The sequence below is a fragment of the Zingiber officinale genome, chromosome 7B, assembly GCF_018446385.1.
Source record: "Zingiber officinale cultivar Zhangliang chromosome 7B, Zo_v1.1, whole genome shotgun sequence".
Lineage (NCBI taxonomy): Eukaryota > Viridiplantae > Streptophyta > Magnoliopsida > Zingiberales > Zingiberaceae > Zingiber > Zingiber officinale.
Genome location: NC_055999.1, coordinates 100,900,219 through 100,926,282, shown reverse-complemented (window position 1 = coordinate 100,926,282; position 26,064 = coordinate 100,900,219). Strand labels below are relative to the sequence as shown.

Sequence of the window (26,064 nt, the reverse complement as noted above, 5' to 3'; positions counted from 1 at the left end):
CATGCCTATTAGAAGGGTATAGAATTAAAACCAAAAATATTAAATTAAAAAAACAAATATAATTTTAAAAAAATTCTGCATGTTTAAATCAGATTTCTTTACAAAATAATTTTTAAAATTATAAAAGAAGACTAAATTGATACTTTAAATTTCACAAGGACTAAATCATAAAAATGACAAGAAAATACATTCTAAGAATTTTTTTTTGTTAATCTAGTAGGTAAAAATTTATTTCAACTATCTAAATTATGCTTAGTTTAAATAAATTTTTATGTATATTTTAATTTGAATGTGCTTTAATTTTGTTTACAAAATTTATTAGTTAATATGTTTTCTGTTTATATATATATTTTTTTGAAATCTTTTCCTGTTGTGTTAAAATGGATATTCTGTTAGTATAAAAATGTTTGAGATTTTTCAACGATTATTTATTTTTTAAAAAAAAATTATTGAAAAATATAATTTAAATTATAAAATCTCTTTAGAGATTAATTTTAAAAATTTTAATTTTTCGAGAGATTATCGTAAAAAATTTATTTTTGAAAATGATTTTACCTGTTTAAAACATTTTTTACGGTTGATATAAAAAATATTTTCTAAAGGAAAATTTTCTCACACTATCAAATTATTATGATTAATTTTTAAAAAAATTTCAAAAATTTTTTGACACTTATAAATTATTTTTTACAAATCTCGCTTTTAATGGTTAGAAATTTAGAAATTCAAAAAAATAATTCTTGAAAATTTTCTTAAACTTGGTCATTATTTAATAAACCACGTAGAATAATTCTCAAATTTTTTTCTCTATTTACTCTTATTATTATTTTTTTTATATGATCAGAGGGGAATAGAAGTTTAGGGGGTCAAGAGAGAGTTAATTGATTGTGATATTTTACATTTACTTAATTTATTGTTTGTTATTACCCTAACTTAACTTGGATTGATGCATATCAAAAAGGGGAAGATTATAAATACTCCGAGTAAATTTTGATGTGATAAACTGGGTTAAGTTAGACTCTACATTTTTGATGCTTTATGTCTAAGTGTGCAGGGACTTAGGAACACAAGAAGTCGAGCGGAAGACATATCAGACAAGAAGGATGATACGGAAAGCAAGTCAACAGGCTCGGTGCATCTGAGAGACAAGAAACTACGGAAGAATATGCCGATGGAGCGAAAAGGATGCGTGGGTGCTTCCGAGGAATGAAAAGTCGGAGCAAAAGACTGCTTGAGGAAAGAAGGCAGAGTTGGGTTCTGGTGAACTCAACTCTGAATGATCGGAAAAATCACCCAAAGAGACCGGAGCAGAAACCGGACAAGTCAACACAAAGTTTACTCATCCAAGCGCTTGGAACATGTCTAGGCGCCCGGACAAGGTTTGGGTGCTAGGACCGCCTTGGTACCAATCAAGGTGCCTCACCGAGTCGCTGTTGTGTGGATAGGTCTTGGGTCCACATCAGTGACACTCTAGGATCCCGGACCAAGTCCAGGCACCCGGACAGGGATAAAACTTTATCCCTAAGCCGTTGCGAAGGGGATAGACTTGCACCACAGGGGCGCCCGAATCAGATCCAGGCGCCAAGAGTGTCACGCCATCAAAACGGCTATTTTTACCAGTGGACTATAAATAGAGCTCTGGTCCTCTTCATTCAACACAACACTTATTTACATACTTTGTATTTCCATCTTGTTAATTTTGCTTTATAATTTTGTACTATCATCGTCGATAAGAGACTACTCCATCTTCATCGAAAGAGAACTACTATTAAGCTAATTCTTTCCTTGGATTAATAACTTCCTTAAGTATAATCAAGTAACAATTCTTTACCTCTTTCTTATTTTATTTTATATTTATTATTTATTGTTCAGTTAATTTATGTTTGTCTTTATTAAGATAGAAAATAAAAGAATTATCTAATCTAACTTCCCTCTAGGCCCGCAGTGGGACTAACAATATTTACTTGGTATATAATATAGGACCGATTGTCTATCCCAACTTGAATGAGTATATTTAATTTGTATAAAAAAACAAATAAATTTACACATGTACATTTCGTTCCTTTGCCGTCCTAAGACTTTATTTGATTGGGAGTAATGTAATTAAATTTGTAATGTAATAAACTTTGTAATGTAATCTTAATTACATTACTACATTTGGTAATGTAATGTATGTAATTTTTTATTACAAAAGTGATTACATTCTCTTGTTTGGTGTCTAATATTTTTTATAAAAAATATAATTCGTATTATTATAAAATAACAAAAATATCCAACGACCTCTACCAGAGACGGTGGTCGACGATGGCAAGAGGTGGTCGGCAACAATCGACCGACAACCGACGACAACGACAACCGGCGACATAAACGACCGTCGATGATCGATTAATGCTAAAAATGAACTAAAGATATATTTGACATTTAAATTTTAATTAAACAGTGACTTTATAATATAATCGAATTCCATGATATTTATTTTGTAATCTAGATTACACAAGTTCATTATCTTTTATAATCCAAATTACATTATATTATAACTTTAAAATTATACCAAATAAAATAATTAATCTTGTAATATAATCTTAATTATATTACAAGGTGGATTATATCCTATCAAATGTAACCTAGATGGAATGAGAATGGATGAAAAATGCAGAAGCAAAACAATGAAGAGTAAAATGCCATTTCATTTGTCGAAAATCACTGCTTACGAGCACCGTAAAGTTGCAGGCTGTAGTTCAAATAATATTTTTATACATAAAAAAGGCACGCCACATGTGGAAAATTAACAAGACTGCACCTCGGGCCATTCAACATTGCCGTGCTAATTGACAAGTTAGCCTAGTAGATTACGACCAACCAAATCTAAAGAGAGTGGCAAGGGAGCTAGGAACTCATGAAAGACAATAATTCATCACTGAAGCCATTGTAATGGATCTATTGGAAAATTGGAACAATGTGTAACTAAGCCATATCAGACTCTTAGCTTCTGGGTAATCGACTGTCACCTGAGCTTGTTTTCCTTGCTCCGAAATGAAGATAGCGAGAAGAAAGATCGAGGCGCTGCAAATATTATTAGATGGATCACAAAAGTCACTTGAACTATCCAAACGATTATCTTACAATGTACTGGTAACAAGAATTTTATCATTTAGTAGAATTGGGAGTCAATTTGTCATGAATTTTGAAAAATTGTCAAGAATCAGAGTGCTTTTGTTACCTTTCAGCGAGCTTCCAGCCAGATGATCCTCTCTGAGTTTGAAATTTGCAGGAGGGTTTGGGATGGAGCTGCGCAATGATTCAGCTGCATCAACCAACCATGTTCAGCTACTATAGTCATCATAATCAAAAGAATTTTTCAAATATTAAGAATTATTAGGCAGTACAGATGCAACAACTAAATGTAAAACAGGATTTATAGTTCATAGATGTAAGGCATGAGAACTGCATCCTGATTAGAAGGAGAAGCAGCTAAACAATCATGAATAGAAATAAAATTATTTGTCACTTAGTTTATAGTAGCACACATCTTTAGAAATATGCTGTTGTTAACTTAAGATAGAAGAAAGATCTTAGGTCCTTAATCTATGTTTACACCCTTCACATAGTCAAGGATAAAGCTCTATATTATCAATGGCAAGGTTCCTGATTAACAAGTAGATACTCTTTGAGTACTTATTTTATAGCCCTATATTAATTATTATCCTTGGAATGCAAAACAGTGCGAGCAAAATAATATAGTAAACTTTGTTAACATAAGCAAACAATAGCACAGGCAATTAGTAACTTCACTTGATAAACCTCTGAAAGGGCACAGCAAACGCATCTCCCCAAGCCCACTTTGTGAGATTAGGTACTACACTAAAAAATGGAAATCCTAACGAGTTTAAAGGAACAACATGAACAAAGGAAAAGATTTGTACCCCGTTCAGAAAACATCTCTCCTTCATTGAATCCACCATGGGCAAGTGAATGACCCATTCTAGACTTCCTCAAATCTTCTGACGGTCGGCTTACCACATCATGACCATCTTCAGTATCATCATCACCTTCAGAAGCTGTTGAAGCAGAAACCCAATCAGAGACTAGACTCTCTACACCCCCCCTACTCTTCCTTCCAAATTTCAGTAATCGCTTGAACCCTTTTGTAACGTCCCTGCGTGAGTGTTGCGATACATTAGCAGCAATCACAGGCATCTGGGCACTTCCCCATTTTTTTCTTATCCGAGAAGCATCTGACTCCATTTGATTTAATGGGTTTAAGCTCCATGGTGGACTGCCAATAGGTGAATCTGCACAAACATCAATATCTGATGTGTCAAGGTGGACATTAGAATTCCATGATCGAGGGCTTTCTCCTGGTGACACTTCTACATTCCCTGCAGAATGCTTAAACTTGGGGGAAACAGGAGCTGTACCATAATCAACTTGGGAAAGTGACTGAAAATCACCATCTTCTGAGCCAAAATCATCAGAGTTTTCATATTCTTGACTTTGCCTTAGCTTTTCACTATCTGTATCAAGCGGATAATCAGCAATCTCAGTATCTCCTTGAGCAGATGATCTCTCATGTATATCGTTATTCAAATCAGGTAAATTGCCTTGCTGAATTATACTTTCATAATACTCTCCATCCTTATTCACCCCTGAAACATTAGGTTTGGAAATGCTAACTCCTGAACTAGGACTTGCACCTTTCCCTTTCCTAACAAAAGACTTGGGCTGCTTACTCTTTTGAGCTTTATTGGTAAAAACTGAATCTGTGTGTGGCCTATCAAATCCAGTGAGTGAAGTATCAGGAAGATCAGAATTGAGAGAAGAAAGGTCCAATTCACCGGGCATTGCTGCACTTTTTCTCATGGACTGAGACCTATGTGACTTGTCTTCCATAACAAGGTTAGTCTCTTCCACAATGCTCTTGCTTCTAGAAAGAATTTTAGTTCTCTCTCTTGTACTTACCCTGTTAATTGCTGCTGATGGCTTTTTATTTTCCTTTCTGAAGTCGGTGAAGTTAGGGACTGATTCAGCATGAGGATTTTCAGTTGGTGACCTGCTCTTTGTAGAAACTAATTTGGTAGATTTAACAGAAGGCTTAGGATTTGAAGATACTGGTGTACGAGGTGTGGAAGAAGACAAAGCTTTGTTAGGTAAAAGCTTCAAGCCTTTAATATTATTAGCAAACATATTATAAGATGTTTGTTGGCCATGACCCGCTTGTTCATATAGTTTGTCCAAGTCTTCCTCCCCTTCAGCAACAGATTCAACAGCCTGCAACCAGAAAACAAATGGCTCTGCTAAAACAATTCTGTAAACAAAAATCAAACGGAGACTACTGAATAGTGTCCACAGCAAATGAGATGGACTATCAGATGGAATTGGCAACAGTAAACAGCGTATGAACTGCAATTTGATCTTGGTATAAGTTCCTGCACAAGTATGCTCTAGGATCAAACACATCAAGATCCCTGACATTCTCGTTCTAAGATCATAACATGAGTAGGGGCAAACCAAAAAGTCTGAATAACCGAACAAATTTAAAAAGTAAACCAACATTAATCCAGACTAAAGGTATAGCACAAAATATATATATATTAGCAGTAAACCAAATAGACATAACTGCTTGTGAATCTAAAATAGGTAGAACCATACTAAAATGATTTGGGGCAGTGTAATACCCGATTAATTAAACAAAGATAGCATATGAGCAAAGCAAACCAGAATCCAATGGCAAACTAAAACTCTAAATTAAGCATATTACATAACTTACAATGTCAAATCATAATCACACAAATCTAAGGATGTAATTCCTTCCAAACTGAAAAGTTATAGGTCGCAATAGACCTGTAGTGTACCAAATCTAGATAAAGTAATTGTATATGTATAATACTGAAGGATAATTACAAAGAAGCAACATATTCGTACCTCATTCCGTCTTTTGCCAAAAGATCTCACTTTTTCTCCACGAAGATAAGTTTTGTTTGAAACCTGTCTAACAACAGACCCTGAGTATCTCGAGTTCATTTCAGCCTGACTGTGTTCCAAACTCTCTCGCATTGCCTTCATTTTTGCTTCCTTTTGAGCCCTTTCTGTTTGCCACTCAATCACTAGCTTAGCATCCCGTTTTTGCATGTATGCATAATACAACTTTCCTCTTGAATCATCTGATGAGCTGAAGTTGTCAAATTTTTCATCAACAGAACCATACTCTTTTTTACCTGCCATCGGTTTCATGAATGCAGAATCAATTTCCATTTCCTTTTCAGAAGTTTCCCTCAAGGATTTCTTAAGCAAGTGATCAGTGGGTATTATTGCATGTCTTTTATCCATAGAGACAGGAACCTGATCCTCAAGTCCCACAGGTATGCTTCTCCAATTATTAGTTGTCTGATCACTAGGAGTTCTGAGCTTATGTGCAGCAAAAAGTTTTTCCAACTCATTAGCCTTCATTCTTAGTTCATCATTTAGGTCCTGATTTCCTTTTGATTGCTTGGTAACTTGAAGCTGCTCCATCCCATGGGCAGAAGGTGGTTCAATTCCATCCAGTGCTTTCTTAGACATTCTAGACGGTAAAGCTGGTGTAGAATTTGTTTCGTTATTTTTTAGTTCATCTATGTTTGTTTCACAAACAGATAATTTTTGCTGAATTCTTTTTTCCATGTTATAGGTGTCTTCTTTTGTTTTAACTTGAGAATTTTTAGAAGGTACATGAAAAGCAGGAGCATTTCTAGCTCCAGCTTCTTCCACTTTCACAGGGAGAATTTTCCCCTGGGATTGAGAAGCCTGTAAATCACTTTCTGAATGTGAACCAGATAAAACTTTCAGGTGAACCTGAGAACCAAATGGACCTTTTGCTTTCATTTCTTTCACTTCTGCACCTGTTTTTCTACCAAATGTCCGGGATTGGCTAACTAAATTTCCTTGATTTTTTGTACCAGCTCCATCTCTTCCAAGAGTTTCTCTTGTCCGGGGATGCACAATTTCTTGATCTTTCCGATTAATGTGCTCAGCAATGGCAGATTGAGTTTGTCCTATTTCAAAATGTGCCGTTTGATCTTTCATTTGAAATTGGCCCTCTTCTTTTGACTGTAAGGTAGAAATTGCAAGATTTCCCAAATCAGTATTGTTTCTGTTATCTAGAAAGGTTTTTTGGTATATACTATTATTATTTTCATCATCAATTCTTGTTTGTTTATCCCATCCTGTAGAAGCATTGACGCAATGCTTGCCCTTCTCTACATCTGGCTTCACCTTGGTTAGAGAGGACCCAACACCTTCATCCTTGTTAACATCTCCATCACCATAAAATCCTTTGTTCTGGTAATGTAAAGAAGAGGAAATATCTGTTGATCTTTGATCCAAGAAACCTTGTGATGTGACAGTATCCCTTGACCCTGGGGCCTTAGTCTCAGTTTTAACTATCAATGGAGGCTGTAAGTTGGTAGAAGTAGGTGTTTCAACGGTACTCCCACTTCCTCTAACATCATTAATACTGTAACTGGTGCTGCTCGTAAGATCGATACTCATGTCACTAGCACCACTCCACCTTCTCAACACTGACTTATCTGAAACATCAGAAGAGAGCCTCCTATGGCCTTTACCTGATATTACCCTATTAACACCTGCAGAAGTGGCATTTCCAGAGTTTGCTGACTGCTCCTTTTGCTTGTTTTCAAAGAGGTTGATCCGATCCTGCACACTTAGCCGTCTAAATCCCCCTCGATCCTGCTGAGCTGGCTCATTAGCTGATGAAGCAGAAGAAATAGGCTCCTCTGATGCTGCCTTCTGCCGTAGGATGGACATGGCTTTCTGAGACGTACCTGATATCACTGTCGACTCTGTCCCTGATGTTTGGCTGTTAGCATTGTGATGATGAGGATCACCATCATCAGGCGGATTACCAGTACTAAGTTGCAACTCTAGCTCATCTACAGACATGTCCGAGCTTGAGGAGGAACGGAGGTTCTGCTCAGCAAAGCTTTTCAAATGATGATGCAGAGACTGTGACTGATGGGCAGGGAGATCGGGATGCTTTTGGCAAATCAAAATGAATTTGTTGCATGCCTCACTGTTGACAATACCATGCACATTTCAATGTGATCACCATCAACATTAGTTTGAAAAATTACAATATGAGAGAAAGTACAAATAGTATACTGATACAAAAAGAAATAAATTAACTAGTCCATCAAGAATCACAAGAAATTTAATGAAGGTGAAGATACAAAGATCCTAGCATATGTGAACTATGCTGTTTAGTCTATATGGAGGCATTTGTACCATAATGTTTGCTGACTAAGCTTGTTCACATTTAACTGTCCCATTATATTTGCGCGCTAACTTATTATTAGATAATCCAGCACAAAATAAAGCAAGGTTCTGTTGACAACTGACAAGGTGTTACCATGTTCATCAATGTTCGACTCTAAGGAAAATCACAACTTTCTCCTTTCTGGCAATGGCTTACCCAGATGACACGTAGAAATATTACACACTCCCACCACAAACATTAGTCAATAGATACTTCATATCTTGGAATTGGTTCGCTTAATATCTGAAGTGACATCACCATATTACCTCACTGACATGATAGGAAACATACAAGCTATGTCAACTGTCATAGCCCATGACATCACTCAACAAATTGCAGGTGTGGATGCCCTGTACTAAACAAGATTTGTGGATCTTGGCAGATATCCTGCCAGTTTTGCAGTACCAACCAGGCAGGACATGGTAAGGACAGGCATTCCATGATCAGAAACAAACTGACAAATTAATTTGGCTGTGCCCTAGTTCTCTTGTGATGCCTATGCTGCCACAAGCTGAAGGGAAGAATGCAAGGAGAATATGGCACTATAATGTGTGTGCACAACATGTCTTCAAAGAACAAAGTTTTAGCATTGCAATGACAAGCCACCACCCCTTAATTACCTTGATAAGGCTCAGCCTATCAACAACAACAATGGAACACAGGTTTTCCCATGAGTTAGATGGAGTCTAAATATCAGTGTTAGCAAATAGTTATAGAGAAATGGAACCAAAACATCGAGATTGCATTCAAGATATTTACACCAGAAGAAAAAGCCTAGAACATTGAAATTGATAGAAGAAATAGGGAACAATAACAAAGATAAATACACTAACCAACCATTTTTTTTTCTCACCATCTGCTACATCTACCATAAGATAAGATATTTGTCTCATTTCCACTACTTACATTAGACGAATTGCACCAAAGTACTCAGCAAAGAGAAGAAGCTCAGAGGCATTATCAATGGAAAATCCAGCAGAACAAGCCCGAGCACATGCTGTGGCTAGGTCTTGCTTAAGAGTGACAAGCCTCAAATCAATGGCTCTTAGAAGCTCATTCCTGCCAACAATACCATAGTAAGAATGACAACTAATTTTCGAAGAAAAGGAATTAGCTATCAATCAATCTTACTAAAGCTTTTGGTTAATGCTTATTCAAAAATTTTGGATCACATTCAAGGAACTTATTGGCAAATTATTTTGAAGATTCATCAGCATAAACCGCTGCTATTTTGAGAAATTAAATTTAGGAAACTATGGGGGTCTTTGAAAGAAATCAAATTACACATTTCAGTAAAATAACCCATTGGTACATATAAGTTGAATAATCTTTGATAACCACATGATTATATTTGATAATTTGCATCATGTAGGAATCCTTAATTTCATTTGTTGTCATGCCAACAGATAGCTCGTACACAATCCAAATAAGAAAGTTGATTTCTTAGATCAGATAAAATAGATTTATAAAGAGACAATGTTAATAGAGATTTTGGATTAATAATCACATGGGCATGAATCAAAAAATTGAAATTCTAGAAGTGATATGGTGATTGGAAAATTGATTTATTTCAGTTTGCTACTTTGATTCCTCTGTGTGTCAGTATTCAGGATAGGTATCAACCTAGGTGTCTGAGAATTAATTATCTAAAAGTGGCGGCACAAGGACTTGGCAGAAAAGACCCATAATCTCGACCACAACAGCCAAACTTGCCTCCTTAGGAACAGATAGAGTCTCATGAAACAAAACCTTGGGATTGTGTGTCATTAAATAAGAGTTAATATATTTACTGCTATTACAAAGAAAACATAGCCTCAATAAGAAAATCTTATTTGAAATAAATCATTCTCAAGCATCTGTCTTAAAAATTAGCACACCACATTATCACATAGGATTAACCATTGTATAAGAATTGGCACCTATGTTATTTTGGCATTCTGGCACAAGATTGAAATTTTAGCACGAAACAATCCTTTAAACCTTTCCAAGCATTATCGTTATAAATGGATTCATGAATTTATAACAAATAATGCAAATTGAATATAAAAAGATACCCTATCATATAGGATTAACAATTGTATAAGAATTATGATAATTCAATTCAACTAAAATATGATTCTATAGGAACCATAATTGGGGGGAACAAAGCAAGTCATCAGAAATAAATCTGACTCTCAAAATTAAACCTAGCAATAGTCATTAAAGTGAGCCACCAAACCCATTATAAAAAGAGGGAAGGTAAAAATTTTATCATTTTAAAAAGAGAAAAGTGGGTGAAATCCAGGAGTAGAGAAATAAAAATATGCGGACTCAAAATCAACCATGGGGTTGGACTCTACACTCGCAATGATGAAAAGATGCAAATCTTCCCACATTGTGACCTGAAATTGACAGTCAAGGTAGAGTTAACAGCCTGAGAATAAGTCCCTGCCATGTCAATATCACTTTTCTCTTTCTTGCTTCACTTTGCATTGCTGGTGTCTTTATCTTCCTCGCTTCAATTATGTTAATGCCATTGAAACTTGGAGTTGGCAAGGTGAGTGTAAATTTGACAATATTATTCTATTGTCAGAAAAGCTATATGAAATAAAAGATATAATGTACTTGTTTATCAAGGTGAGAAATGGACCTAGTTAATCAATTCTATTGGTTGATATAAACACAGTAATCTTTTTAGCCTATCTCACATTTTGTGAACTAAATCTTATGATTCACAATTCAAAATTTTACTAAAACAATCATGGTCAAACGTTGATTCAACAACAACCTTAAGATCTAGTAGTCCACTGTTAGGACTGCTAGGATCAAACATAAGTCAATGATTCAGGCATTTCTTGAATGGATGTATCTTGTTTATCATAAAAAGAATAGATCTAAAAAATATTAGATAGTAGATGCACAATTGTCACACATGTTCTCCAATGGTTGAACAATCAAATAAGAATCAGGATTGGTAATTGAATAATTAAACAGAGAAATAGGATCAATAGGCAAGTAATTCAAAATTGTATGATCAATAGTCCATCTTTTTAACTCTGAGCTAGCAGTTCATAGAAAAAGACATCAATTTTTAATATTAACAAAAGATTACCTACACAACTAGAACAAAAAATAGATAGGTCGATCCGAATTTGCATATGTAAGCAATAAAAACATACTTTGTTACATCCGCAGCTGCTACAGAACTGGTATCATCTTCGCCTGAGACGAAAAATCAAGGATATTATCAAGCCAACAATGGATACTACTTATATGCAATAACCTGAATTCCAACTATTTGAAGTCACTCAAATGGATCTTATTCCACCATTAGAATCTATGTAAAGCTATATGCTAGTAATATCTAGATGTTTTAAATCACTTCAATACGCTGGTAATAGAATTTTCCTTGTTGATGGATTACCAAATGAGGAGACAAACAAGTTTGACCCTCCATTCCATGTTGGGATCATATTTCATACTCATCGGTATTGTGCCAACATGGAGGGTAGTTGTGCACGGTAGTTAAACATGGTTTCCAATTTTAATTTCCATACATGAGGTTGTATTACACAAACTTAGCAAAGACACAATCCAACTAGTATCCTGTTGATTTCATATAGGAAAGGAAACAAAGGCTTCCATTAAATACATAAAATTAGAAAATCAGAGTCAAAAAGAATTTTACTATGCCTTATCAAGCAACAAAATCATTCTGTAGATCTAAAGGAAACAAGACCAAGTGTACCTGCTCTACCAGAAAGTTTCCCTGCACCCTGCATTACGGAATAATCAATTCAACATTATTAGAAAAATGGAAGTATTCAAACAATGTTCCATGGGACTACCTGTGAATAAATTTGCCTGGCTCCTTCCAACTGTGACATCTCTGCATCACACGTATTGACTGACTCAAGAACCTCAGGCGTGCTAACAAACCGAACAAACCTGCAGTGAAAAACTATTCTAAGAAAATTGAACAGAAGCTTCTTTGAAGTGTTGAAGGATCAAGGAGTAAAACAAGTCATAGCTCATTGTTGATAAACACAATTTGAGTAGCATTGAGGTATAACAGTGTGTTAATTAAACCTTTCGAGGGTTCCTTTACTGAACCATCGGTTGCCACCTGTGGACCCCTCAACTTCCAGTTTTATCAATTTGTCTGAACACGCCGCTTGCTCTTCTACAACTTTCAATTGTGTGAGGAAGGGCTTTAAGAAACCAGAAGCTATCTTCTCGGTCCTCCCGTTTCCAGAGACAAACAGCTCACATCTGCAAAATGTAAGTTTTACTTCAAGAAACTAAAGAAAATTGAACCCAAAAACGCTTCTCGGAGTTGAATTTCACCTTGATCGCCTTGGCGATAGCTCAAATACAGCACAGTCAAGAGGCGTGTCAGAGTTCATCTTCTGAGTCCGACAATGCAGCTTCCTTATCCGTTCACCAGCAACACCACTCCACAATCAGAAAACCCGAAACCCTCGAGCCCTACAATACCGCAAACACGCGATCTCTTCAATAAAATCCGTTGCTATACCAGTCCGACTCCAAGAGCGAAACAATAAAACAACAAAATCGCCAACTTGCAAACCTCATCGAGATCGAAGCTCCACTCAGATCTACCAGATCAAGCCAATAACCCAATGATCCACTAAGGAATCAAAGCTCCGAGCAGATAACAAAGACCCCGATGAGCATTCGCTTAGATTTAGCCGGCTCGCCACAAACTACCACAATGCTGATGCATCGCGAGGCCAGGCAGTCCAAGAACCTCGCGATGGACCGATCGAGGGATTGAAGAGCTGGAAAGGAGGAGCGGGCGCTAGGTATGGGTCAAAAACGGACTTTGTCAGTTCACCCAGGCGTTTGCTTCCTCGATCTGGGATCTCAGCAGCAGTGGGTGGGTGGGTAGGTAGAAAGAAATTGAGAGGAGTAGCAATGGAGGACGGTCCGAAGCGGAAAGAGATGAGATCAATGGAGAAGCAAAAGAAGGCGGAGAAAGCGGTGGCTTTACTCTTCTATCTCTCTACCTTCTCTAATCTAATCAGTGAGAAAGGGAAGTGGAAGACGAGCAGACAGAGAGGAGGAGTTGAGGAGAGAGAGTGCCGGGGCATTTCATGGACAGCCTTTTTAGCAGTTCTACTGGCTGGAGTACCGAGAATACCCCTAAATTGGACAGAAAATTACATGAAAAAAAATATAGATATTTTGTAGGAAATAAATTTCGATATATCGGTGCTAAAATAATCGCCACGTCAGCGTCTCACTTTTTTTAGAAAATTCAATTTTACCGTTTAATTGATTTGGCCCACGGATTTTTATAATTCAAACCCAATCCCAGCCCAGCCCAACTTCAATAAAGAGCGCTTTTATTTATGAACATTTTTAGAGTTTTTTTGTAATTTTTCATTTTAGATTTTAGATTTTAGATTTTAGATTTTGATCAATTTTTGTCGTGCTTATATGAGACCTCGTAGATGCTACAAATAGAGATGTGATATTCCGCACACTACAGTATGCTTGTGATATCAATCATTTCAGATGATCAAATATCATTAGCTATAAAATGTAAATAGATAAATTATAAGAGGTATTTTACCTTAGCATACATCATAAAATATACAATACAGAAATAGCTCGGGGCAGTTGAAGATCCTGACTCACTATTGAGTATAGTAATTATTTGTATAGAGAAAGTCAGGCACTTAATAAAATATTTTATATCTATTAAAAATTTATCCTAAAATTTATTAGAAAAAATACTCATGTAAATATCAATTACGTCAACTCCACACCCTCTTAAAAGTATACTAAATTATATGATTCAAATACTCAAATTATAAAATAAAAATCAAATAATTGGAGGCCAAAATTATCTTAAAAATTATTACAAGATATTCAAAACGTCAATCGTGTCATTTGTAAGCATCACATATGATCCTTCTCTGAGATCGTCTTATGGAAGGGTCACCAATATGATGTTGTTGATGTTAACGAAGTCGTCATGACCAAGAGGAATGTGGAGGTGAGCTGTTTTTGATATTGACAAGGTTACAAAGTCTCCAAAAAAATGGTGAGCTGGAGGAAAGTTTGAATCATTTGAAGAACTTGTGAGAAGTAAAAAAGCGAGGAAGGGGGTTAGAATGGAGGTTAGAGGGTGCCCCGGCTCGTCCACTCTGATGCTCAAGTCAATCTTTGATGAGAGAGATGAAAAAGATGAAGAGTAATAGGCCAATGAAAATGGATATGTGCAAATACGTACGTGAAAGCAAATGCCTTTTAGAATACAGAGTGGGTTGAAGGGAGAGCCAGATCATGGGGCAGCAGCCTGTCGACGATGGCTTAGAGGCCGGATGGCTCCAAGAGTTGGAGCACAGCAGGGGTGCACGACAACGAGGGTTCTAAAGATCAAAGGGGTTCGAGAGGTGAAGCATAGTAGGGTCACACGGCGGTGAGAGCTTCGGAGGTCTATGACCTCCGAGAGGTGGAGCATAGTAGGGCATAGTGAGGGCCCCGAGAGGCAGAGCACAGTAGGGCACGGTGAGGGCTCTCGGTGCTCACGATGGCGAGGAGAAGGCATCATGGAGGTCGCATGAGGCTAGATCCGTTAGGAGTAGAGGCTGTGAGAGAGGCGCGACCCGCAATGATAAAGAAGAAGAGAGGAGGCGATGGGTGGAGATCTGGCGCCAGCGTGAACAGCAACAGGGGTGGAGAGGAGGCAGCATGCAGAGATCTGGTGTTAGCCTAAGGGAGTAGAAGGCAAATTAGCAAGGGAGTAGCGGTAGCGCCCAGTGGTGGTGGCATCGACCAAAGGTGACTGCATGAGGAAGGGAAAGGCGTCGTCTACTACGAGGCGGCTGGCGAGGATGACAAACCCAGTAAGGGCATATCCGGGCGAGGATGAAGGGGGAGTGGTCAACGAAGGCAGTGAGGGCAAGGGGTGTGTGTGACGGGAGGAAGGGGAAGGTGCAGTTTACTGTGAGGCGGTCGGCGAGGACGACGAAGTCGACAAGGTGAGATCTAGCGAGGATGAAAGGGGAGTGGTCGACGGAGGCAATGAGGGGGTGTGTGCGGCATGAGGAAGGAGAGTCAAAAAGAGGTCGCGTCCAAGCCCCTTCTCCTTGTTGGTGCAATTTGCACTAATGATCTAACTCATGTTTTGATGAATGACAAGGAGATTAAAGTTAGAATGCTTTATAGTCTAATGGCTTTACCAAGTGTGCAAGAGTTGACGGATTTGAAGTACTTGACACTAGGCTGAAATCCAAGTAAAATAAAGGTTAATCAATAAATTATTGATAATGATTAACTATTATTAAGTTTGTAACAAATTACTTATTATTGAGAATAATTGATTATTGATTAATTTCAATAATCTTATTTTTATCAAACAATTATACCAAGTATATAGAAATACTTATGTAAATAATATACTCGATAAACTTAAGTGCTACTAACACTGAATCCCTTAAACACTTAGGTAGAAAAATGTGTTAAAGCTTTGAAGTTTAACCCAAACCTTAGTGTTAACTTAAGGGGGAGAGATAAATTAAGGGAGAGTAATAAACTCAGGAGAATATCAAATTTAGAGAGAATTATTTTTTTTTCTTAAAAAATTATCTCCTAAAGTTTATTTAAATTTCTTAGATTGCTTTTCTAAAATCCTACCTCAATTTTTTTTAAAAAAAAAGTCTTTGAAAATCTTACTTTAAATATTTTTCTAGTAAATATTTTTAAAAGTTTTATTTTAAAATTATGTTAGGTTCGGGAGGAATTAATTATTTTTCATACTTAGCTTTTTGGAGGTTATAAACTTAGCTTTAAAATTTTATAAAATTGGTTTTGGTTTATCTTTCCTTTTGAAAATTAACCTCTATACAAACTGATGTTTGAAAATTGTTTTCAAGCTTATTTTGAAAGTTAAGTTGATTTTTCTAAACTTAGCTATTTTGAAAACTAAAAAAAAAAGTTTAAAGAAAAATTTTCAAATTTTTTCTACTTTAAAACTCCCCCAAGTCAATCTCATTTTAATTTTCTATTGCATTATTTTTCTTAACCGCTTATTTTTTTCCTACATTATTTTTTATGAATATCAAAGGGGGGAGGGTTAGATGGTTTAAGTTAGTTAGCAATGAAAAATTATCAAAAATAAAACAAGACTAACTTAACATTATTGCTTGTGCTTGTTTATTGCATATTTTTTTCACTAACTTAACCAGGATGTCATTGCATCAAAAAGGAAAAGATTGTTGGTGCAGTTAGCACTAACGATCTAACTCAGGTTTTGATGAATGACAAAGCAAGTTAAGTTAGTTTCATTGTGATCTAACGCTTTGACCAAGTGTGTAGGAGAAGCCCAGCTAGGTCGACGGGTCGACCGGATAGCTAGCACGAAGCCCAACTAGGTCAACGGGCCGACCGGATAGCTGGCACGAAGTCCAGACAGGTCGACGGGCTGACCAGATGTCTGGCATGAAGTCCAGACAGGTCGACGGGCTTACCGGATGTCTGGCACGAAGTCCAGACGGGTCGAAAGGCTGACCGGACGTTTGGCAGATAAGTTAAGGTAAGTCACTGGAGGGAAGGGACTGTGAGGGCGTGTTCCCGGGAAGGGAACTTAGGCGTCAATCCAACTTAGAACCATTTTGGAACTCTAAGTTGAGATCTTGACTAGATTCTGGTTTCAGTGAGACAGAATCTAATAACTACTTGTTCCTTATATAAATTGTGCTAACACTTTGTTTGGCAGGATTGTATAAATTGTATTCCGACTCAGACTAACGTTTTCTTGCAGGTAGTTGGAAAATAGAGGTTCGGGCGCCCGGAATGCAAATTTTATTCCCATCGCACGTCGTCACATGGAGTACTTTGGTTGGCTGGCTACGTTAGAGTCCAAGCGCCCGGAAGTGATCCGGGCGCCCAGAGACTCCTATATAAGGAAGGTGATCCCTGGAGCAAAGAACAATTCAACGACAACGTCTTGTAATGCTTGCTCTGCTCTGCTGTGCTCCTACTGCGAAGTTTCTCCGACAACATGCTGTCTTTCTTCTTCATTCCTTATTGTTGTGAGTATTTCTACTTTAAAAACATTTGTAATTTCACTTGTAATCACATTTTTCGAACTGTTATTGGATTGCCCAACGAAAGCACTCGACGAGTGCGGGCCTTGGAGTAGGAGTCGACGAAGGTTCGGAACCAAGTAAAAAATTACTTGTGTTAGTATTGTTCTATTTTCGATTATATCTTTCCGCTGCGTACTCGATTTTCTACTCGAATCTCTAGAGAATTACTCGATCCAACATAATGGATATCAACTAGAATAGGATAGCCCTTATATCCAAACTAGGGGTTGAGTTCGGAGGAAAAAACTAGCATTGGTAGCACAAGTTCAGAACAATCACAAAGATGGAATTTAGCAAGTCGAGGGGCCAGAAATGCACAATTCATTTGTAGTCTTTTTCAAATTTTGAAGAGGGTGAGATTGTTACAGATATTGACCAAATTCAGGGAAATTAAATAACTATGATTGGGACAGGAGTCTAGACTAGATCAAGAACCCATAAGATACCCAACACCAAGGAAAATAGATTTTTTGGGAAAAGAAGAGAGACTGTTGTAATGTCTAAAATTAATGATCTCACTACCACTGTTGCTGGAACTTCTGAGAAAAATTTGTCCCCTGATCCTACTGCGGCAAGTGTGCAAAATAAATGGTGCAAAGATCAGTGCACAAAAGCTAGATTGGTTAAACTAAATTTGTCAAAGGAATGGTAACAGTGGAGGGTCAAGGCTCCAATCAAGAAAACACATGCAAACCTATTATTGTAGCCCTTGCAGTTGCAAAATGGTATCATGACCTAAGACATAGAGGGCGTGATTTGGAATCAGGGGATCAAGAAATATATCAACACATGGATAAGGAAACACAATCAAGAGAGGATGGGCATATGCAAGACGACAAAAGGCAACATGGACATGAAAGAAAGAGCACAACCAATGTTAGGAGGCATCTGCCCCCCTAAACCAATATATAGATAGACACATGGAATATCAGAGGCCTAAATAAGGGTCTCAAACAAAAGGAAGTTGTGAACCTCCTCATAAAGCAAAATCTAAGTGCGCTATGTATTTTGGAAACAAAGTTAACAATGCAACAATACCAAAAATTGAGAATAATATGATTTCAACAATGGGGGTTTGAACATCAAGCAATGGCCAACTCTAGAAGTAGAATCCTAATGTTATGGGACCCTCACCTTATCACAATAGAGTTCAAGCAATGGGAGGAGCAATTCATTCATACCATTATCTAGGATAAAGTTGCAAGGACCTATTATGCAATGACTTTTGTTTTTGTGTATAGAGAGCTCATAATCCCTAAAAGGAATACATATGGACATGCCTACATCAAATAGTTAAAACCATGGATTTGCCTTGGCTCCTCAAGAGCGACTTTAATGCTCTCCTCTCACTAGCAGATAGATAAGGAGGAATGAATGTTACCACATATACTACAGCAGATTTCAGAACTTTGCACTCATGGCAGGGGTAGAGGACCTCCACTCCACTGGATTTCAGTTCACATGGACTAATGGACGAGTAGTATCCAAACTTGATCGGGCTATGATAAACAAATTATGGTTGGAATAGGACAGGAGCAGTTTTGCATAATTCAAGCCCCTAAGGGTATCTTCAGATCATGTCTCATGTAGTCTTTATCTTGGAATCTAGAAGACAACAATCAAAGCCCTTCAAATTTTATAACATGTGAACAACATATCTGGATTTCAACCAACCAGTGTAGAAAAACCAGACTTAAGAAAATGAAAGCATCACACATGGTGCGGCCTAGTACAAGTTGAAGCAAATACTCTTATTGCTCAAGAGACCCCTAAGGCAACTAAACCATCAGAGCTACCAATGCATTCAGGAAAGGGACAAAAGAGCACAACTTCACCTAGAGGAAGTCCAATAGAGGTTTTTGACTCAGGGATGTGTGGATGAGGAATACAAAGAAGCGAGGAAAGCTACTAATTTACTTGCCCAAGCTGAGTACCTTTTTTTATCAATAATGAGCCAAGCATACATACTTCAAAGAAGTTGAAAGGATCACCACTTTTTTCCACTACTTGGTGAAAAGGAACGACAAAAGGAGGAAGATAGTAGCTGTTAAGAAAGGTAATGGGAAACTACAGCTTTTTTTTTTACATTGGAGACCTTAAGGCACTTGGACCAAACGAATATAGTTCAAAATTCTTCAAGCAAAAATGGGAAACAGTCAAACAGGAATTCACCACAATAGTATTAGAGTTCTTTTCAAGTGGTCAACTACACAAATCAAGACTACAGGCCCATCTCCTGCTGCACGGTGTTCTACAAGGCCATCTCAAAAGCAGACACATGCAAGAAAAATCGAAGATTTGGAAAATGTGATCAACAAACTAACATCCAGCTTAGACAACATTTGTCATAGGTGGACTCATCACAAATAATATTCACTTAGCTCAAGAATTACTGTGCAATTATACCAAAAGGTAAACCTCACCTAGATACATCATGAAAATGGATCTTTAGAAGGCCTTTAACTTAGTGCATAGGGATTTATTTAGGATGTGCTCTCAGCACTACAGTTCCCAACCATTTTTATGGCATGGATTAGAGAGTGTGTTATGATCACAACCTTCTCTGTAATGATAAATGGCATCATGCATGACTTATTTAGAAGTGGCAGAGGACTTTACTAGGGTGATCTTCTTTCCCTATATTTGCTTGGGCTATGTATGGAGTATCTCTACCATTCCCTTGCACGACGTACTATTAGGTCAGATTTTTATTTCCATCACAAATGTGAACAACTAAGGATATCATATTTGGTATATACAAATGACCTATTACTCTTGTCCCGTGGATATGTGACTTTAGTTACACTGTTGGTCAACTACTTATCATAGTTTGCTTAGATGGTTGGTTTCACAGCAACCTAGCTAAGTCCAACATCTACATGGCAGGGATAGATGCTCCCACATAGGAACAACTCATGATTATTACGAGATTCTAAATGGGGAAAATATCTTTTAGATATCTAGGGATCCCCATATCCTCTTAAAAGTTGAAGATCTCATATTATAACACACTCTTGGATGCTCTCACTAGAAGAGTCAATTCATGGCCGAAGAACCTGTTGGCCCAAGTAGACTGTAAGGAGGGGAGGTGAAGTAGCTGTTAAGAAAAACCTTCCTCAACTTATAACTCAGAAAAAAATTGAATAAATGAACAACTAAAAAGAAACGAGGCCAAAAGAGTTACTTGATTACAACTGGGGAGGTTATTAATCCAAGGTAAGTAAACGCACTAAAGATCTCCTTCTATGAAGGTGAAGAAGCCTCTTACACTTGTTGGAAACTCAGAAAGTAGATAGGAAATGAATACAGAAGTTATTACATATTTCCTAGATCCAGAGGTCTTTTTATAGCCCCTGTAAAATTTTATTCGCAGTTTGAAGGCGCCTTTCATACGGTTGGTTGAAGTTATCCTTTGGCAATGGTTAAAATCAGCATGGTCGAAGGCACCTTCCATAGGGTTGGAAGGCGCCTTCGTATTGTTCATCGAAGGCGCCTTCCAGCCATGGAAGGTGCCTTCCACAGTGAAGGCGCGGAGGCGCCTTCAACTCCCTTTGAAAGTGCCTTCAGTAGCATTTTCAACCTTCTTTTGCTCTCCAGCTGCTCCGATCACCTGGGTGATGTCGGCTAATCAAAATTGGGCTCATTCGAACCCAATTTTCGACCTTCTCCTCGAGCAAGCTTCCACTCCGACTTCTCATCCCTCAGAACGTCACGCACGTCCTTCTAGTCCATCGGTGTACTCTTCCGCAACCTCTTGTGCCTCAGACGCACTGAGCCCATCGGCTCTCTCTCGTGCCGTCCTTCTCGCTAGCCGCGTCTTCCGCTCGACTTCCTATGCTCCTAAGCTCCTGGACACTTAGACACAGGGTTAAACACCAACATGACCTAACCTAACTTGGTTGATTATATCAAAACTACCACGGGATGCCAACAATCTCCCCCTTTTTGATGTGATTAAACCCAAGTTAAGTTAGGGTTAAAAAACCTCTAGTTTTTGTAAGTAAAAAATAATTTTGCAAGTAAGCAGAAAAATTTTTAGGGTAAAAAAAACTCTAATTTTTGTAACTAAAAAAAAATTCGCATGTAAGAAGAAAATTTTTCTAAGTAAAATTTACCAGAAAGAAAATTTTTTTAAAAAATAAATTAAGTAAAAAATTTTTTAACCTTTTTGTAAGAAAAAATTTACAAGCACCCTATCCTTGCAGAAGATGAAGACCATCCCCACCTTCTGACCCAAGTTCGTACTGTTCGAGTCAGTGACGAATCGTGAGATAGCCGGCGAAGATGAAAACCATCCTGTCCTCGAGGGCGTCACTGTGAAGGTGAACGCTAAGATCATGGAGGTGGAGGGCCCGTGTGGCAAGCTCACCTGTGACTTCAAGCATCTCAATCTCGACTTCGAGCTCATTCAGGGCGGGAAGAAGCTGAAGGTGGACACTTGGTTCGGGTCTCAGAAGACTACGACCGCCATCCGCACCTCCTTAAGCCACATCGAGAACCTGGTCACGGGGGTCATAAAGGGGTACCACTACAAAATGCGGTTGGTCTATGCCCACTTTCCCATCAATGCTTCCATCACTCCCAACAATGGCTGCATTGAGATCAGGAACTTCCTTGGGGAGAAAAAGGTTCATAAAGTTGATATGCTTGAAGAGGTTAAAATTTTCCGATCTGAGAAGGTCAAGGACAAGCTTGTCCTTGAGGGAAACGATGTTGAACTCGTCTCTCGCTCCGTAGCCTTGATCAACTAGAAATGCCATGTCAAGAACAAGGACATCAAGAAATTATTGGATGACATTTATGTTGGTGCAACCTTAGGTCAAGGTTGACCTGGTTGACCCGACTCGAGTTGACTTGACTCGAGTTGTATTTTGATGTTTGACTTGGGAAGATTGTTGATGCAACTTTAGGTCAAGATTGACCTAGTTGAGTTGCATGTTGATGTTTGACACTCGTGAGAGAGTTCTATTCTTGATATGGGACAAGAATAGATGTTTGGGAGATTATTGGTGCAACCGTAGGTCAAGGTTGACCTGGTTGACCTGATTCGGGAAAAAGTCCAAGTATGGAGACTTGGCAACGGAAAAGTCCAAGCAGGGAGCTTGGCACTAAAAAAAGTCCAAGTATGGAGACTCGGAAAAGTCCAAGCAGGAGCTTGGCACGCGAAAAGTCAAGTATGGAGACTTGGCACGGAAAAGTCCAAGTATGGAGACTTGGGAAAAGTCCAAGTATGGAGACTTGGCACGGAGAAGTCAAGCAGGAGCTTGGCACGAGGAAAAGTCCTAATCGGATGTTAGGCAGAGTGGAAGTCCTGGTGAGTAAGGCAGTGAGAAAGTCCTAACTGGGATGTTAGGTAATGAGAAAGTCCTAACTGGATGTTAGGCAATGTGGAAAGTCTGGTGAGTGAAGCCAGGCGGTGGGAAAGTCCTAAACTGGGATGTTAGGCGGTTGGAAAGTCCCGGTGAGTGAAACCAGGCAAGGAAAATCCAGATGGATCGGGGATGATCGGACCGGTGTTGGAAAATCCAGATGGATCGGGGATGATCGGACTTGGTGTTGGAAAATCCGGATGGATCGGGGATGATCGGACTTCGGTGTTGGAAAGTCCAAGTAGGTCGAAGGATTGACCGGACACTGGTGGGGAGTCTTAGCAGTCAAGGGGTGACGGATGCTAAGCATGATGAACCAATAGGTCAAGGTTGACGGATATTGGGTTGGAAGTCTTGGGACTTGGTTTGGGCAAAACCAAGCTCGGATCGGTCACCGGACCGATCCGGTGATACTGTTTGCTACGATCGGCGTGACCGATCGATATCGAAGCTCTGTTCGATTCTTGATCGATCGGTGACCGATCGCCAGCAGGCGAAAGAGCGGTGATCGGTCCACCGATCGGGCCCATCTGATCGATGCGGGGACCGATCAGAGACAATGTCGCGGAAGCCAGAGTTGGGATCGGTGCGTGGACCGATCCAGGTATCTGATCGGTCCACGATCGATCGTAGTACGCATGAGGCTACGTACGACGGTCGATGCGGGACCGATCGATAGTCCTGATCGGTCCGTAGACCGATCGAGTTCTAGCTGCTATGCGCAACGCTAGTTTCTTCTTCCTTCGCGGTATAAAGGTGAGGGCTTCTGGAAAACCCTTCTTTCTTCTTGAGCTTCGCTCTTGACCACCTTGAGCCGTGTGCTCTTGAGCTTTCTTGAGCTCTCATCGAAGCTCGCGTGAGTTTCTCGGTGTTCTAGCTGGATCTGAAGTCCGCTTCATCAAGGTTCCAGTCGACAACAAGAGGCAAGCAAGTGTTTACAATTTCTATTGTTCTTGTTTGTTGTCTCTATTGTTGTACTCCTTTGTTTGCTGTTGCAAAAGATTGTGGTGAGGTTTCTCCACCCACAAGGAGTATATTATTAGCCGGTTCTCAGGGACTCATCCACCGACGGATTGAGAGGCTTCGTCCACCTTACGGACACGCCGAGGAGTAGGAGTATCATCTCCGAACCTCGTTACATCGACGCGTTGAGGTTTGATCTTCTTGTTTTCGTTTCCTTGTTTTTTTTTCCGCTGCGCTAACGAATTGTAGGAAGAAACGCGATCGATTTGGGGTCGGCTATTCACACCCCCCCTCTCTAGCCGTACGAAGGATCCTAACAAGTGGTATCAGAGCGAGGACGCTCTTCGTCGGATCAACACCCGTGGGAGCAAAGCTAGAGATGGATCAATTCGGAGAAGACATCACGATTCCACCCTTCTACAACGACAACTTCACATATTGGAAGGTAAGGATAATGTATTTTCTTAGGACTAATATGTTGAACTGGTTTTGTGTACAAGAAGGGTTTTCTCCTCCAATGGATAAAGAAGGAGAGCCTCTAGAGAAGAACAAGTGGACGAAGGAACAAGTCCACCAATCCACGATCAACAATGAGGTAACTAAAACAATTGAATTTTCATTACCTACTAATATTTTGTGTAAGATAGGTAAATACAACAATGCCAAGGAATTGTGGGATAACTTGGCCAAGTACCATGAGGAGAGCTCCACTTCAAGCCATGAAGAGGAGCCTAGTGAGCCAAGTAGCTCACATCATGGAGGGAGCAAATTGGGAGTTGAGGGCTACTCAACATCCAAGGAAGAAGAGGAGGAGAGTTCCTCTTGCTCAAGTTCGGAGCAAGAAGAAGAAGTTTCCACCTCCGGAAGGGTTGAAGAAGAAAGCTCATCTCCATCCACAACCCTAGGTAACTCAAACACTGTGATTTCAAGCAAATTACACATAATGTGTTTTGAGTGTAGGAAACATGGGCACTACAAGAGTAAGTGTCCAAGGAGGGTTAGGAAGACTCCACCGGCACCAAAAGTCAAGGGAGCCGGAGTCCCGACACGCAAAGGCAAGGAGCACGTGGTATGCTTCCAATGCAAGCGAAGGGGACATTATCGGAGTCAATGTCCAAGGGGGAGGCAACCTCACAAGGACAAGGGATGCACATCGATAGGGGGAGCTAAGGCAAACCCTAAGGTACCTTTTAAGGCACACTATTGCAATTCAAATAAGAAACATGCTAGTAGTTTTATTGCTATTGCAAATAATGATGAGCATGTTAACACTAGAAATCAACACATGTGCTTAGGTGCTAAACATGTTAGCCTAGGTAAGGATAACACTAGAAATACCAACCCTAGGTTTAACGCTTCTAAAATTAAGGAAGACCTAGGTAGAAATCCCAAGAAGACTAGACACATGCCTAGGAATATCTCAAGAGAAAATGACAAATTAAAACTTGAGGTATTAGAGAGGGAAAATCAAGTCTTGAGGTCAAGACTTGATAATTTAGAAAAGGCTCTTAAAAACATGGAGAAGTCATCTCTAGGGTTTAAGGGTCAAAAACCAATGTCCAAGGACAAAAAGAGTTTGGGTCACAAACCTAAGTCCCAAATGGTCAAGCCCACTTATCACAATGTTCCATTCGATTATAGAACAAAACCTAGGGCTAGGAAGACCATTACCAAGGTTACAAGGGGAGTCACCCCTATAGTTGACCTTGATGAGACCCAAATGACCAAGGCTTCAAAGCCCAAGAGGGTCATTAGGAGGGTTGCTAGGGAAGTCATCCCTAGTGAATATTTAGTGAACCCAATGAGCTCTAATAGGTATTGGGTTCCTAGGAGCATCTTCTCTACCCCATAGATGGGTTAGAGAGTGTCAACTCCAATTAGAAGGGTAGTTAACCCAACTTTGAGGAAATTGACACTCAAGGAGCATTTTCAAGGTTTTGATAACCTTTGAAAATGAAAAAGAATTATTATTTACTCCTTAAAGAGTAAATTGTGCCATATTTGAAAAATATCGATTTCAATCTTATTTGGCACAATTTAAGAAAACCTAGAGAAATACCATAATTGAGATTTTGGTTTTCTCTTAGGGATATATGGGCAATCTAGGGTTAGATTTTAAGTTAGCAAAGTGGTTAAGGATACTTAGATAGGTAATCTAGGTATATTTATCTATGCTAAATCTTGCCATGATTGTTTGCCCTCACATGTCATGACATCATATTTAGCCTTATTATCATTTGAAATGTCATGATAATACTTAGGCTAGTTTATATGTCATGTGTTAGTTTAGTTTCAAACTTTATGCCATGACATCATGACATTGGCA

General features: G+C 38.7%; 2 protein-coding genes across 2 annotated transcripts; one reads left to right on the top strand and one right to left on the bottom strand.

The window, feature by feature from the left end:
• Window positions 1-2,664: 2,664 nt before the first annotated feature.
• On the bottom strand, window positions 2,665-13,386 carry LOC122006531. Its single transcript, XM_042562076.1, has 11 exons — window positions 12,876-13,386; window positions 12,632-12,772; window positions 12,374-12,556; window positions 12,133-12,232; window positions 12,033-12,060; window positions 11,464-11,506; window positions 9,212-9,364; window positions 5,920-8,062; window positions 3,921-5,265; window positions 3,218-3,301; window positions 2,665-3,060 (listed from the first exon to the last, which is right to left on the bottom strand). The coding sequence occupies exons 2-11, from the start codon at window positions 12,688-12,690 to the stop codon at window positions 3,002-3,004; spliced, it is 4,197 nt and encodes a 1,398-aa protein (XP_042418010.1). The 5' UTR covers window positions 12,691-12,772; window positions 12,876-13,386; the 3' UTR covers window positions 2,665-3,001.
• Window positions 13,223-22,159, top strand: LOC122004620 (60S ribosomal protein L9-like). Its single transcript, XM_042559478.1, has 2 exons — window positions 13,223-13,435; window positions 21,645-22,159. Exons 1-2 carry the CDS (start codon window positions 13,223-13,225, stop codon window positions 22,155-22,157), a joined length of 726 nt encoding a protein of 241 aa, XP_042415412.1. The 3' UTR covers window positions 22,158-22,159.
• The last annotated feature ends 3,905 nt before the right edge of the window (window positions 22,160-26,064 follow it).

What these genes read in the sequence shown, in the direction of transcription:
- LOC122006531 (XM_042562076.1), bottom strand. Translation starts at nt 12,690, where the DNA reads ATGAACTCTGACACGCCTCTTGACTGTGCTGTATTTGAGCTATCGCCA. An exon ending in TTTGGTGCAATTCGTCTAAT is followed by an intron (nt 8,063 to 9,211) that starts GTAAGTAGTGGA and finishes TATTGTCAACAG; the next exon opens with TGAGGCATGCAACAAATTCA. An exon ending in AGAGATGTTTTCTGAACGGG is followed by an intron (nt 3,302 to 3,920) that starts GTACAAATCTTT and finishes TGGTTGATGCAG; the next exon opens with CTGAATCATTGCGCAGCTCC.
- LOC122004620 (XM_042559478.1), top strand. Translation starts at nt 13,223, where the DNA reads ATGGAGGACGGTCCGAAGCGGAAAGAGATGAGATCAATGGAGAAGCAA. An exon ending in TAGCAGTTCTACTGGCTGGA is followed by an intron (nt 13,436 to 21,644) that starts GTACCGAGAATA and finishes TTCTGACCCAAG; the next exon opens with TTCGTACTGTTCGAGTCAGT.